This window comes from Excalfactoria chinensis, chromosome 1 (genome assembly GCF_039878825.1).
Source record: "Excalfactoria chinensis isolate bCotChi1 chromosome 1, bCotChi1.hap2, whole genome shotgun sequence".
NCBI classification, from domain to species: Eukaryota; Metazoa; Chordata; class Aves; order Galliformes; family Phasianidae; genus Excalfactoria; species Excalfactoria chinensis.
The window spans coordinates 55,989,550-56,002,401 of NC_092825.1; the positions used below are offsets into that span (position 1 = coordinate 55,989,550).

The 12,852-nt window shown below is 42.1% G+C and overlaps 1 protein-coding gene across 8 annotated transcripts in view; it reads right to left on the bottom strand.

The window, feature by feature from the left end:
- The window catches only part of LOC140257152 (protein bicaudal D homolog 1), a 282,019-nt gene that overhangs the window by 52,714 nt on the left and 216,453 nt on the right, over window positions 1-12,852 (bottom strand). The window contains exon 1 of one of the 8 annotated variants that reach the window (XM_072346250.1): window positions 5,922-6,214. The exons of 6 other annotated variants lie outside the window; for them this stretch is intronic. In XM_072346250.1, the coding sequence (XP_072202351.1) occupies window positions 5,922-5,937 (16 nt within the window). In that variant the 5' untranslated portion in view covers window positions 5,938-6,214. Of the gene's footprint in view, window positions 1-2,863; window positions 2,932-5,921; window positions 6,215-12,852 lie in introns of those variants that run through there. One more of the 8 variants, XM_072346311.1, reaches the window with a different exon arrangement.

Sequence of the window (12,852 nt, forward strand, 5' to 3'; positions counted from 1 at the left end):
GTGTGGCTAGCAGGGTGAGGGAGGTGATCCTGCCCCTCTGCTCTGCACTGGTGAGACCTCACCTGGAGCACTGTGCCCAGATGTGGAATCCTCAGTGCAGGAGAGACATGGACCCATTGGAGAACGTCCAGAAAAGGGACAAAGAAATGATCCATGGAATGGAACACTTCTCCTATGAGGACAGGCTGAGAGAGCTGGGGCTGCTCAGCCTGGAGAAAAAGCTGCGAGGTGACCTGATAACAGCCTTTCAGTATCTAAACAGAGCTACAAAAAAGAAGAGGACAGACATTTTAGCAGGGTCTGTGGTGACAGAACAAGGAGAAATAGTTTCAAGCTCAAGCAGGAGAGATTTAGGTTGGATATGTGGAAAACACCTTTTACAGTGATGGTGGTGAGGCACCAGAACAGGTTACGTAGTGTTGTGGTTGATGCCCTGGTTCCTAATGACTTTCAAGGCAAGGCTGGATCAGGCCCTGGGCAGCCTGATCTAGCTGTGGTGTCCCTGTTCATTGCAGGAGAGTTGGACTAGAAGGCCCTCAGAGGTTCCTTCCAACTCAAAAGATTCTAAGTATGATCTAAATACAAACCATTTTTATCACTGTACTCTCCTTAAGAAGACTTCTCTGACAATGCAGTCATGGACATTTTATCTTTTACTCTGCCCCAGGTATCTGTGCATTTATTTCATATTAATCTCAATTTAGAGCTACTTTAGAAAATATACATATGCTTCGAGACAAATTCAGCTAGTTCTGCTTCTAAAAGATTAATTACTAAGAAAACACTTTTAGAAACAGGATGCTGAACACCACAGACCCACAGGAAAAAAAACAAAAAACTGTCTAATTACAGTAGGCTCAAAGTATAACTGACATCTGTTACTTCTGAAGATCTGAGCACATGCTGTGTAAGTATACATGCTAACGGCATTCGAGCCATTTAAATGCATCAATACATATGTATTTTATCTGAAATGCAGAATGGCCAAAGATCCAAACAGAAGTCAATTGTTCTATATCAGCCAATAAAATTATCCCTGAGAGATAGGAAGTACTTCCCATATCCAGCTGCTGAGGCGGTCACAATATATCAAGCCAGATTTGATAGCCCAAAACCATCCCAGAGCCAGCCAGCTTGGACATGAGTTGTTCTACCCACTCCCTCCCTCCCTGCTGCCTGCTGCCAGCACTTTCTTTGCACCAGCGCTGGCATGCATCTAGCTTCAGGATACAGTCCGGAAAGGTTAAGCCATCAAAATTGTGATCCCACCAGAAAAATAGCAGCTAGTAGCTCTCCTCCAGATTCTTTCATTCACCTCAGATGCACTGGAGCCTGGGCAAGGATGCAAACGCAAAAGAAAAACAAGACTACTTTTTGAGAGGAAAGTAGCTACTAGATAATGTTAATTCTACTGAATCACTTCTCAGACGTTACAGTTGGAGGAAACAGGAGGGAGAGGGAATACAAATCAAAAATCTCATCTCTAAAAATACATGAGTCAAGACTTGAAATAATATGCTGTAATTAAAGAACAGGGTGATAACTGCACAATAGCACCACAACAGGATACCAGGCGCATTTTCCGTTATTTGAAAGGTTAAAAATATGTTTAAAACTGTGCACTTGATAAAGGACAAAGAGAGGATGGAGAGAAACATGTGGCTGCAGTCCCATAAATAAGTACCAGCAGTGCAGCTGCGTGCTGCTCCAGCTGTTCAGCAGAGAACGCTTTTCCTCCCCGAAGTGAGGGGCACGCAGCCTGCTGTCAGCCTCCCTGAGCACTCCGACCTCCCTGCCAAGTAATTAACAACCGTCATCCACAAGACAGAGAAAAACAAGCAGCTCCCTGGGAATGGCTCACTGAACCAAAACAGAAATACAAAGAACCCGAAGCTGGGCACTTCACAAGAATTCAAGCACTTCCTGCTTTTGACCTGGTTGGGGGGGGGGGGGGGAAGAAAAAAAAAAGTAAGAATAGCCATGAAAAGCCTGGTTTAAATACATTTAGGGCCTTGGAATTATTTAAGAAGGACCTTCCTTGTGCAGCCTCCTCAGAACCTACCGTAATTATGACAGTTTGTATGTGGTATCTTGCCTATAAAGAACATGACAGAGAGATCATAATGCTAACTCACCAGTTTCTAATCATCCTTATGAAAAGATGCATATTGCCTGGAACCCAAAGGCACAGAGCCTTAGCCTTACACTGCCAGAGATAACTCCTGGTTGTGCTGCTGGTCACAGATCTCCCTTCAGCTTAACAGACCTGCATATCACTGCCATCATCTCTTCAACATCATATATTTTATGCTATGAAATAGCCAAGATAAACAAATTCACAGCAACTTCATTTATTTCTCCAGCTTCTCTTTTCCAGAATCCTATTTATATAGAATATATTAATAATAATAATAATAGCTATATGATGTATTTAAAATGTCATCTCATAAAACTTAATTTGGAAAATTACAATCTTATCCTTCATGAAGACTGGGATGAATATTTACCATTCTGTCCCAAAAAGTTCAACAGTCAGATGATTGTTTAAATCACTTCCCTATCTTTGAATGCCCAAATGGATAGGAAATGCTTTAAGAAAAGGTCACGCAGAAGGAAAAAAAAACATTGAACCCACCAGCACTTCATTAACAGAAACAAATGTAAAAGAGCCCAAGTTCTGTCCAGCACACTTGAAGGCTGTGCAACTTTTCACTTTGTACATATTCTTAAAACGAAAATGTTTATGGTCTCAGGACAGACCAAAACAGGCTGCTCAAAATCAAACAACAAACCCATAAAGAAGAGAACGCTTTATCCCCTCGTTCCCACACCACCCTTTGAATTCCCACCGCTTACTTCTTACCAATTCTAATACTTGGATTTAACTCCAGGCCAACGGAATCCCAGCAGAAAACAATACTCTTTTTATCACACTGGTTTTCTCCTGTGTGGGAGCTGAAATGTCTTGGGAAAGTCTAAGAGAAGAACTGGGCAGCCCCTTGGCAGCATTTTCCCATTTGATCAGGTGAGCTGCTCACGGAACTGCAGCCCTACCATGAGGACTCCTATATGATACTTATCAGTTTTCCTTTAAGTCTCACTGCTTGGCATCAGAAGAAAGAGTATAAAAATATTCATTAAAAACAAAACGAAACAAAAAACTTAAAACTGACAGCTTGCCGCTGGGGAAGAAAGTCTTGCAAACAAAATCTATGAAATTGATCCTCATAAACACCAACCCATAAACAAAAATCTCACAACACTTGTCTAAGGTTAAATGTTTCATTTCTTTCACAGTGCAAGCTTTGGCAGCACTCCAGGCCCCCTCCACCTTTTATGACCTTACTCAGTTGTTGCTCCACTCCTTCTTTTTCCTTTCTCCACTCACCCCCCCTCCAACCAAGTGACACACTGTTCTTGTATGGGCTTCTTCACAAGCAAGTGAGAGCAGTGACAATATGTTAAACACTTTTACAGCAAAATAAAGCAAAGATTGTGTTTTCTAACAGCCTACTCTCCTCCCTGTCAAGTATTGCACATCCAACTGTTTGGAACACTGCATTTCCACTCCCTTAAGAGTTCAGTCCTTTTGTCTTATGACTATCATAAACCCAGAGCAGGCAGGAAGGATGGGGGAAAAGAAGCGTGCCGTGGCTAGTTTGTATTTTTAGTGAAGACTCAACAATTTCACTGGGTTTACAAGCACTGACGTAAACCATCAGGCTGGCTTTCTCTGTTTACATAGCACCTAGCACAGAAAAGACTTGCAGAAGACTCCTGGGGCTGCAGTAGTAGTGCAAAGTGAAGTGATTGTGCTAATGAGAACACCTAGCTCTCTGGTGACTTCTGTGGGTCACGGCGTCATTGAACCTTTCAAGATCACTTTGAGATCAGTTTTGCAGTGATGCATTCATCTAATAGAGAATATGAAGAAAGCCACGGAGATCCTTTCTTCCAAAACACTGAAGCTTGAGAAAAGGTATGTTCTATGAAATTCAGATATTGGGCCTTCAGTACTTGGAAGAATTCTCCTGCTCAGCCTATGGACCACACTCTCAACTTCGAGTTTTTGACATTGATGTAGAAATGATTAAAGTGATGTATGAATTTACATCCCTGACTAAGCACTCTCCCTTCTGGCTCAGTGATTCCGTCTCACCCACCTCTGACTGTAAGCTGGCAGTGCTTCAGCAACAGACAGCAGAAACAGTAACTCCAAATGTCTTTCTGATGCAATATAGGAATGTCAAGGGATATTTGTCTGCTTCCTTTCAAACCTTCATGGACTGGATCATATCACCTTTTCAATGCATATTGTCTATGTACTTTGGTCTCCTGATACCATTCTGAAAAGGTTATGCTGTGAGGTACCTACATGCTCTAGAAGCACACTGCTAGAAGCTACTTCTGCTTGCCCTTCAAGCAAGATATTTGCAAGAGAGTCCACTACTGTGCTAACTGCTTTCATATAACTTTTAACCAGAGTTAAAGCAAAGATACTGCCTGAAGAAATGCCACAATATCTGAGTATACACAGAGATCACAGCTTCACCAGCATCCTTTACATTCAGACTGCCACTGCTGTAAGCAAGTATACTGTAGGCCTCTGCCAAATGAAATCACCAAATATAAGCCAAAGGGCAAAAAGAAAGACAAGTTGTAATATCAGAAACAGTAGTCATGGCACCCCATTGCGCTTCCTGAAAATCCACCAGGGTTGCATGTTGCATTTACAGGAAGACAGTATGCATACAGATCCCAGAAAACTGCTCTTAAGACAAAGACTTGTGGAAGAAAAAAGCTTCCTGCAACCATATGTACATTTTTCTCAGGATTCAGAAAAGTGATACACAAAGAATGAGAGTAAAAGTCTGATTCCCGTTCTGCCAAGTGGTTATCAATATCTAGAGAGAAAGGAGTAATGAAACAGATAGGGAACCGGGATAAAATCTGAAAACAAGTGCTATTTGTAGGCATGAAAAATCAGATGCCCACCAACAATGAAGTCAGGAGGCAGAGACATTTGCATCCATCTGTTCCAAGCTTCTCTAGCAAATCCCTCAAGTTTACCTATGCAATCATTCCCTTTCCTCTATTCACTCCTAGAAGGCTTTCTAGAGGGAAACTAGCACGCTGAGCCCAAACCTCCCACAGTCCTATTTCACCTGTAGCTGTGTGGAGAACTGAAATAAAAATATGTAGCTGTTAGGGCTGAATATAAGCCCTTTTATTTCAACTCACCCTAAGCTGAACTTTTCTCAGAACTAGAAAATGCAATCACACGTAGGGCAGAAATTTCAGAAGTATTCTTAGAAGTTAAGTTAGAAGCATATTTGCAGTGCAAAACCTCACACCTTTCATCAAAGGGTGCAATAAGAGAAGGGAGAATAAGACAATACCCTATTCTGTACACTAGCAGTAGTGTAAGTGAAAGTTAAATGGATTACTGCAAGATCACTCAAGAAAAGCTAAGCATGTCAGAAGTGTACACTTATTTCCTATAACAATGAGAGACAGATTTCAACTGCTGATTCACAGAAGTGCGCTATAGAAAACTTGCAGCTATGAAGAGATTTCTGTAAGTCTGGCAAATGAGTCAGAAGTAGAAATAAACATCACAAAACTGATTTGCTTTAGAAAGTCTCTAGCTGGTGAAAGCAGCTGCAGAGTGAGCCAAAAGTAACAGTTCCCCGTGTGGCAGACTGACTGGGCAAGCAGCTCAAGCAACTGCAATCTCATTTACTCAGAAAAAGAGCAAAAAGACACAACCACATTCCAGTCGTATTGCCTCACAGCAGCTGGATTTTAACATGTTTATTTGCTATAAGGCACCCCTCTAGAAAACCTGACTTGTGCCTCTGGCCAAATCCCCCAAGCCTTGAAGAGATAAGGTTTAACAGAAGCATCCCATTCAATCTTACCTGATTCAGAAGACATTTTTTTAAATTATTATTTTTTTTAATCTATTCCGGTACCACTGCACGAGGAATTGCTTTCACAACAGTAATAACCCTATGGCATTCTCCCATGCATCCTATTTACACAACTCTAAGCAGTCAGAAAGGACTTCTTGCAGCGTTTGCCGGCAGTTTACAGGCCAGCTCTTTCAATTACGCTGTGCTCCTCCTCTTTGAAGGCCAGCCTGTTTTGAGAGGAAAAACGTAAGCTTGCAAGCCAGTCAGCTCAGAGAAAGGAGTAAAGCCTGCTCACTATTAAAGAGGAAAAACAAAGAAATCAGCTTATGTAACGACACACTGCTGGAGAAGGGAGGAGAGAGAGGAGGAGGGACAACTGTAAATTGTTTTGTCTAATGCCCCAGCTGCTGCTATGATAGTTTTGCCTCTATTAACTGCATTGCTCTTTGAAAATAAAGCAGTGCCAAGGTTAAAGGACAAGCAGTGACTCTGCGGTTGGGGCTTCATTCTCCATTTACAGCACATCGTGCATATTTCTAATAGTATTTTTCCCTGCTTAATGTGTATGTAAACTTATTCCTAGAACAATGTAAACACGATGTGCAGGATGCTGATGCACTGACCAAAAAAAGCCTTCTTTTCATGAAGAATGTTATCCCGCTTGGCACAGATTAAAGCTCCCTGCAATCACTTGAAACCAGTTTTTAAATGGCACAAAGTAGATCCTGTGCCCAAGGGTACAACACAAAGAGATTACAATGAGTTTGGAACTGTGCAAATGCAAACTTTCAAGAAGTGAAAGGACTAACTGAAAAGAGAAGTTACAGCAAGTAGCACTTTGTTGTTGCTCACATGTGAGCTCTCCTGTCACGTGGTCACAGGCTGGCACACAGTTATACGGGGAGGAGAAAGAAACTAGGATTTATAGTCCAGCCTTGTCAATTTGGATAATATGAATCAGAATACAGCAGCCAGCTCTTCATTCACTGCAGCTGAGGTCACCTCCAACCACAGCTCCAAACCACATCTCCCTGCAGCCCCTTCCTCCAAGGTCCAATCCTAAGCCTCATGCTGAAGGCTACGCACAAGCGAGCCTCTGCAGAACTGCTTTGAAGGATGACTACCAAGGGTTACAGGGAATGCACTTGCAAAACAAACCATTGTTATGAATATCTGTTTTTCACTGAGGAGACAGCTCACTGAATGAGGGCAGCTAATTATTTCCTTTCTACTACAGATGTTAAGCAAAGGGATTTTTGCCAAACCCAGTGAAAACAATTATTTTCCCCTGTTGACTTCAAAACTTTGGCACGTTCTTCTTCTAGAGATGATGAGACTTGAGTTCTATGCACAAAGCTTTGAAATCTAAATGGAACCCTTTTTTAGCACTTTGACACAGACTCTCGTGTTGTTTTCATTGCAGGCATGTGTTTTATTAATGGCTAAAAGTGGAAGTTGCAATTTACCATATCTGACACTCCTAGCCAGTAACCCCAGGGTGTTTAAAGATCTCACTCACTCGGTTCATCAATACACCATTAAATCAAAAAGTGACTAAGTGACAAAGTTTATAAAATACTGGACTAAGAGACTAGACTAAGAACTCCAAGGCATGAGTTATGTGTCTGTTCTGAAGTTCATCTCCACTAATTCAAAGACCATAACCTTACTTGGGCTTCCGGATGAAGGAAGACTACAACAGAACACTACTTCTCTCCAGAAAAGCCTCTGCAGAGAACATAACTTTCTCCTCTGTTTCCCACATTTTAAACTACACTCTTTCCCCACCTGCCTGTTTTGTCCACCTGCCTGTGAGACCTTGCAAGTCTTCCTACAACCTGATACCCTCTTTCTAACCCAAGACAAGCACTGACAATGTACATCACAAAAGTAGAGGGAAGATTTTAAATGCAGATGGGAATCCAGCAATAAAGTTTTCCATTCTCACACAAGCAACACAGTAGGCTGGAAAACTAAAATAAATGGCTGCAAAATCATATTAACAGCAAAAACAATTATATAAATATGACTTACTAACTTCACCATAAGGGAAGAAAATGTGAGGGGCCATCAGAGCAGTGCTGCAACAAGCCTCTAACTCTCCCTTTTGTGGGTATCACAAATGTTTCAAACTCTTTCATGTGATCTGTGTAGGAGGAATGACATTTGAGCTGTCAGGTTCTGCTGATACCTCAAAAGTCTGAGGTAGGAGGCACATCCCCAAGATGGAAGGCACAGAAGACATCAGATCAGAGCTCTGACCTGCTCTGTAGGGTCCATCTTCTACCCATCCAACAATTCCATCACTTGCAACAGCTCACAAAGAGCAACTCCAGCTCCTGATTTGTTCCAGGAAGAAAGAATTTTACAAAGCTGAAGGAAATTGTGACCTTTATTTCATTTCCAGAAGGAATATTAAAACAGATATAGAGGCATCTCCAAAGCCTAACTTCAAAACACATGCTTAGCTCCTCCATCTTAAAAAAGGTAAAAGATTAATTGTTTTATCTTTGTTTGACTAGCTAGCAGATAAGGAGACTTAGGAAAGATTAAAACAGATACAATGGGGACATCTTGTTAACCTATTCCCCTGGTTTCACATGACTTTTATATCCAGCTTTGCTTACTCAAGAATAGAGATAGTGCAAAGTACAACCTACATTCAGATGTCACATTAGTTGTCATCACATTGACAAGAGGCACAGCTATGTCTTACCTATCCCTAGAGCATGCCTACAAACTTCATAGTAAATACACTAAGGAATAAAGTTAATTTTATTAGATTTTATTAGAAGCAGATAAATGGGCACGGAGAATAGCTAGTTAAATGAAATCTTCTCATTAGTGGGTAATTAAAATCATTCCACTGCGTAGCTGCTGTCATTCAATATATATGAATAAAATAACTATTCAGAGTAAAACCACTATGGGTTTGGTCCGCATTAAACTAGTGACATTCTACAAAACAGAGTTTTCTCAGCACAAAATCATCGGATTTCATCACTCCAGTTCTAAAGCATTTTTACAGATGTCTCACAGTAAATATAGGACATTTACTCTGTTTTTTTCAGCTCTGTGCACTCTTCAAACTAAGCTTCACAAACTCTCTTAGCACTTCTCCCATTCTGCAGGGAAGGGGGGCTCAAATTATTTACTTCTTGGAATATTCTTAATTTGATGAAGCTGTAGTTGAGAAGAGTCACGTGATCATGAGCACTCAGGAAATCTGAAAAGTTGAACCAAGTATTGAAGAGCTACACAGGCAACATTCCACACTGACACACATCCCTGAAAACAAATCAGCTCATGTGACAGTGAATCACGGACCAACATTCAGCCAGTCTGCCTTCATCTGGCTTCCTACCACAGACTTTCTTCAAGCACCATGTTAGAAGAGTTTTGCTGAGAACACTGTGTCAGGATATGATATGAAGTTTCCTGCAAGCCGGTGAAGGAGAAAAAGTGATTTTTTGTGTCACCTGAAGGATCAGATGGCACCCCAAGGAAGTTCTAGTATAGAATGCAGCAAAAGCACTTCTGAATTCCACAACATCAGTGCTCTGTACCTTGAAAACACACCCTCTTTCTTTCTCTTTCCGTGACAGATCTTTAAATATTTTTTTTAATCCAAGAAGAGACTTAAAACCACAACAACTAAAAAGGCACCTTTTACATGGCTCCTATAAGGTAGATGCAGTTGTCTCACACTGTTACTAACCTTCTCCCTTTTCCTTTCCACCCTAGTTCTTCAAAAGCACAGTAATTTGGTCCTGGGCAAAGGCATGCTTTGTCACTAATCCAAAATAGTTTCCAAGGTGCTGCTAAAAGCTAGACTTAAAACGTCTGCAATAATCTAAAGCAAGGGTTTGGCTTGGCTCCCCACTGTTCATCAGGTAATGGAATTAGCTAGTAAGGTACAGCATATCTTCACCCCAAAGAAGTCCACTCTCTTGTCAGTCCTTCTTTGTGCTGTCCTTTTCTTGATTCTTGGAATAGTGTAAAAATCAGTAAAAAGTGATGCAATGCTGGAGGCTGGATATGAACCACTGCCAGGCATGATTAGCCGAGGCTAATTAGCTGCTTTATCCTCCTCCTGCTGCACCTTCTTGCTGGGCTGATGTGCAGGCTATCATCTGCTTTCTGAGTGCTGCCTAGTATACTGAGGCTTCAGACAAGTGCAAGAGCCCAGAATAGCCCTACCATTGGTGCTCTGTGGTTTCTGTTGTCAGTGCTGTGGTACATAGTGATCAAAGGCAGGAAGTCCGTGCCATAAATGGACAGTAAAACTGCAGAACCTGAGCATGGCAACAAAGTAAATGGCTTAAGAAGTCAAGCAACCTGCTGTTAGGACCTGCATATGAGGGAAACTGGCACACGGATGTTCAGAAGTTTCCCCTCTCTACCAAGGAAAGGAGAAGATGACACCCTCAAGGATGCAGGTTATGTTACAGCTGCATTTCAGTCTAGTGGTTCTAGTACAGAAACTGATCGTATTCCCATCATTCCCCCCTTGCAGCAACAGTCAAGATTCACTGTCATCGAAACATCAGCCCAAGATCAGCCAATGTAACCCAGCAGGAAAATCCCCACAGGTAAAGCGAACAGTTTTCTTTCAGGTCAGCAAGCTGAACCAGTGCTTTCTACAAGGTGACAAGCTCCATGAGGTGCATGGTGGAAATCACAGCACTGCGCAGCTCAGCAGGAACATGAGTGCTCATACCAGTGCCAGCCTGTCACATTAACTCAGCTCTGACATCTCATCCGGGGGCAGCAGTAGGGGACAGCCCATGACTGCAGAGGTTAATGATGACTGAATGCAGTAGCTGTGAAGCGTTGACAGGAACCCTTGAATGGGTACACAAAGGGTGAAATTCATGCATGATTGCCCAATATCCTCAGGATAGGCAGGGCGAGATAATCAGTGTGCAGCCCAAGAGGATGGTTATATCAAGCTACTAGTTGATGAAGGAACACACTGCTCTTCCTCTCCTTGCTGAGAGTCTTCTCTGGAGTGCTGAAAGCCAGTTCAGCTCACTAATCTGCCAGAAACATATTAGTTTTCCCTTGGATTGGTCCGATAACTTAGCAGGCTGAGCTGGCCTATAGGGCCGGATGAGTATCAGTGTCAACAGAAGGAGCAAGGGAGAGAGAGGACAAATTCCTTCCAGCAAGCAAACCTAGTAACTTGCTGCCTCATTAAACCATGTTCTTTAAGCTTTGCCACCCAGGCATACGAGGAAGGAAGAAGTAGTGGCACAACGACTCAAGTTTTGCATGTAACCACCAAAAAATAAAATGGGGAACAAACCTGTAGATTCAGCAAATGACCTACAGAAACAAGTGACCCAGGAGTAGGATGGACAAGGATAAGTCCAGACAGCAGAAGCCTGTGTGTGAAGGCAGTTTAGAAACGAGTACTCAGGACTACCATAACAAAAACCAACAAGGGGACTTTAAATAAATGGATAACTCATCCACTACCAGGTGAGAAACATTATGAGGGATCCTAGATCTGCAGCATAACAGAAACAATTGTATTATAATGGCATTTACCCTTCCAGTTCTGAGAACAAATACTATTCCATCAGTTCCCCCTCAACCCCAACTCTCCTGGTTCATGTGCAAGGATTGGGGTTTGAGACAAGCAGTACCAAGGAAGGTGAGATGAGTAGTTGCCATGCCACAATTAGAAAGCAAATAGCAGTATTTTTCCATTCTTTTTTCCCCCCTCCAACTCAGCTGTAACACATGCCCCAAAGGGAAAACCAGTGGCTGCACAAAAGCCCAAAGGAGAAGTAATAGAAGTTCTTAAGGGAAAAGCCTACCTTTTTGTCCTATGTTTGCACAGCATTTGTCATTGTCGAATCTCAGTGTCCGCAATTTAGTTGAAGAATATAAGCAACACGACACCCCCCAGACAAATAATTAAATGCTCATAGTTCTACTGAGTTAACTGAGTTTGATTGGCCAGGAAAAATAAAAATATTTCAACAGTTTTCTATTTCCTGTACTTCCTGTTCTTAATATTTTTAATCCGGCTGGTTTCTACAAAATAGAGAGAAAAGTCTCATGTTGCAATTTAGGGAAGAGGAAGTGACTACAGTGCTATCCCTTCTGCTACACTGTCACACAGTGAGCAAATAAATACCAAGTGGAGACCCTGCGGCCTGCCAGCTCTGCCTTTCCCTATGCTGTATTCACGCTTTTTCTTCCCCGTGCCTTCCCCTGGAGAAAACCACTTCTCCAGCCCTCCTGCCTGCACTGCAGGTGCTGCCTCATCCCCAGTGGCCCCATTACCTTCAAGGAGGCCGCTTATCACTGCTTCCAGCCAGGACGGAGGCCTAAGTTACCAGAGTCCAGTGGTGCCAGGCTGGTGCTCATCAGATGAGAACAACATGGTAGCTGCTATCACAGTAAGCCACACACTTCCTCTACAGAGGGCCAAAAAAGGAGAAGAAGGGAGGGAGATGTTTGGGACCTATCCCAGTAGCACTGTGCCACCTGCCTTTCTTCACCTGCAGATTCAACATATTGCTCATTTAACAACTTTGCAAAACAGCTGAAGAACACAGACTCTCCTTTTCTGGTTAATTTAGCTTCTGGTCACACATTACACATAAAAAAGAACACGGTTGTCTTACGAGGGGGACAACCACAATAAACTAAGAAAACAAACAAAGCAAAAAATAAAAATAAACATCCAAACCAAACAAGACAATCCAAACTAGAAAAATAATCACACAGACTTTTCTCTACATTTAGCCATTAAGTGAAAGGCTGCATCCTCAGCTTTAAAACTATCCCTGCCATGTTAAAAACCCAAAGATTCATCAGCAAAACAGGCCAGCATGCGGTGAGAGTGATTCTGCTTCTATACAGAAATATTAACAAAAAATAAGTTTGGGCAGTGTCAGACAGTAAATATATAAGTAGAAAT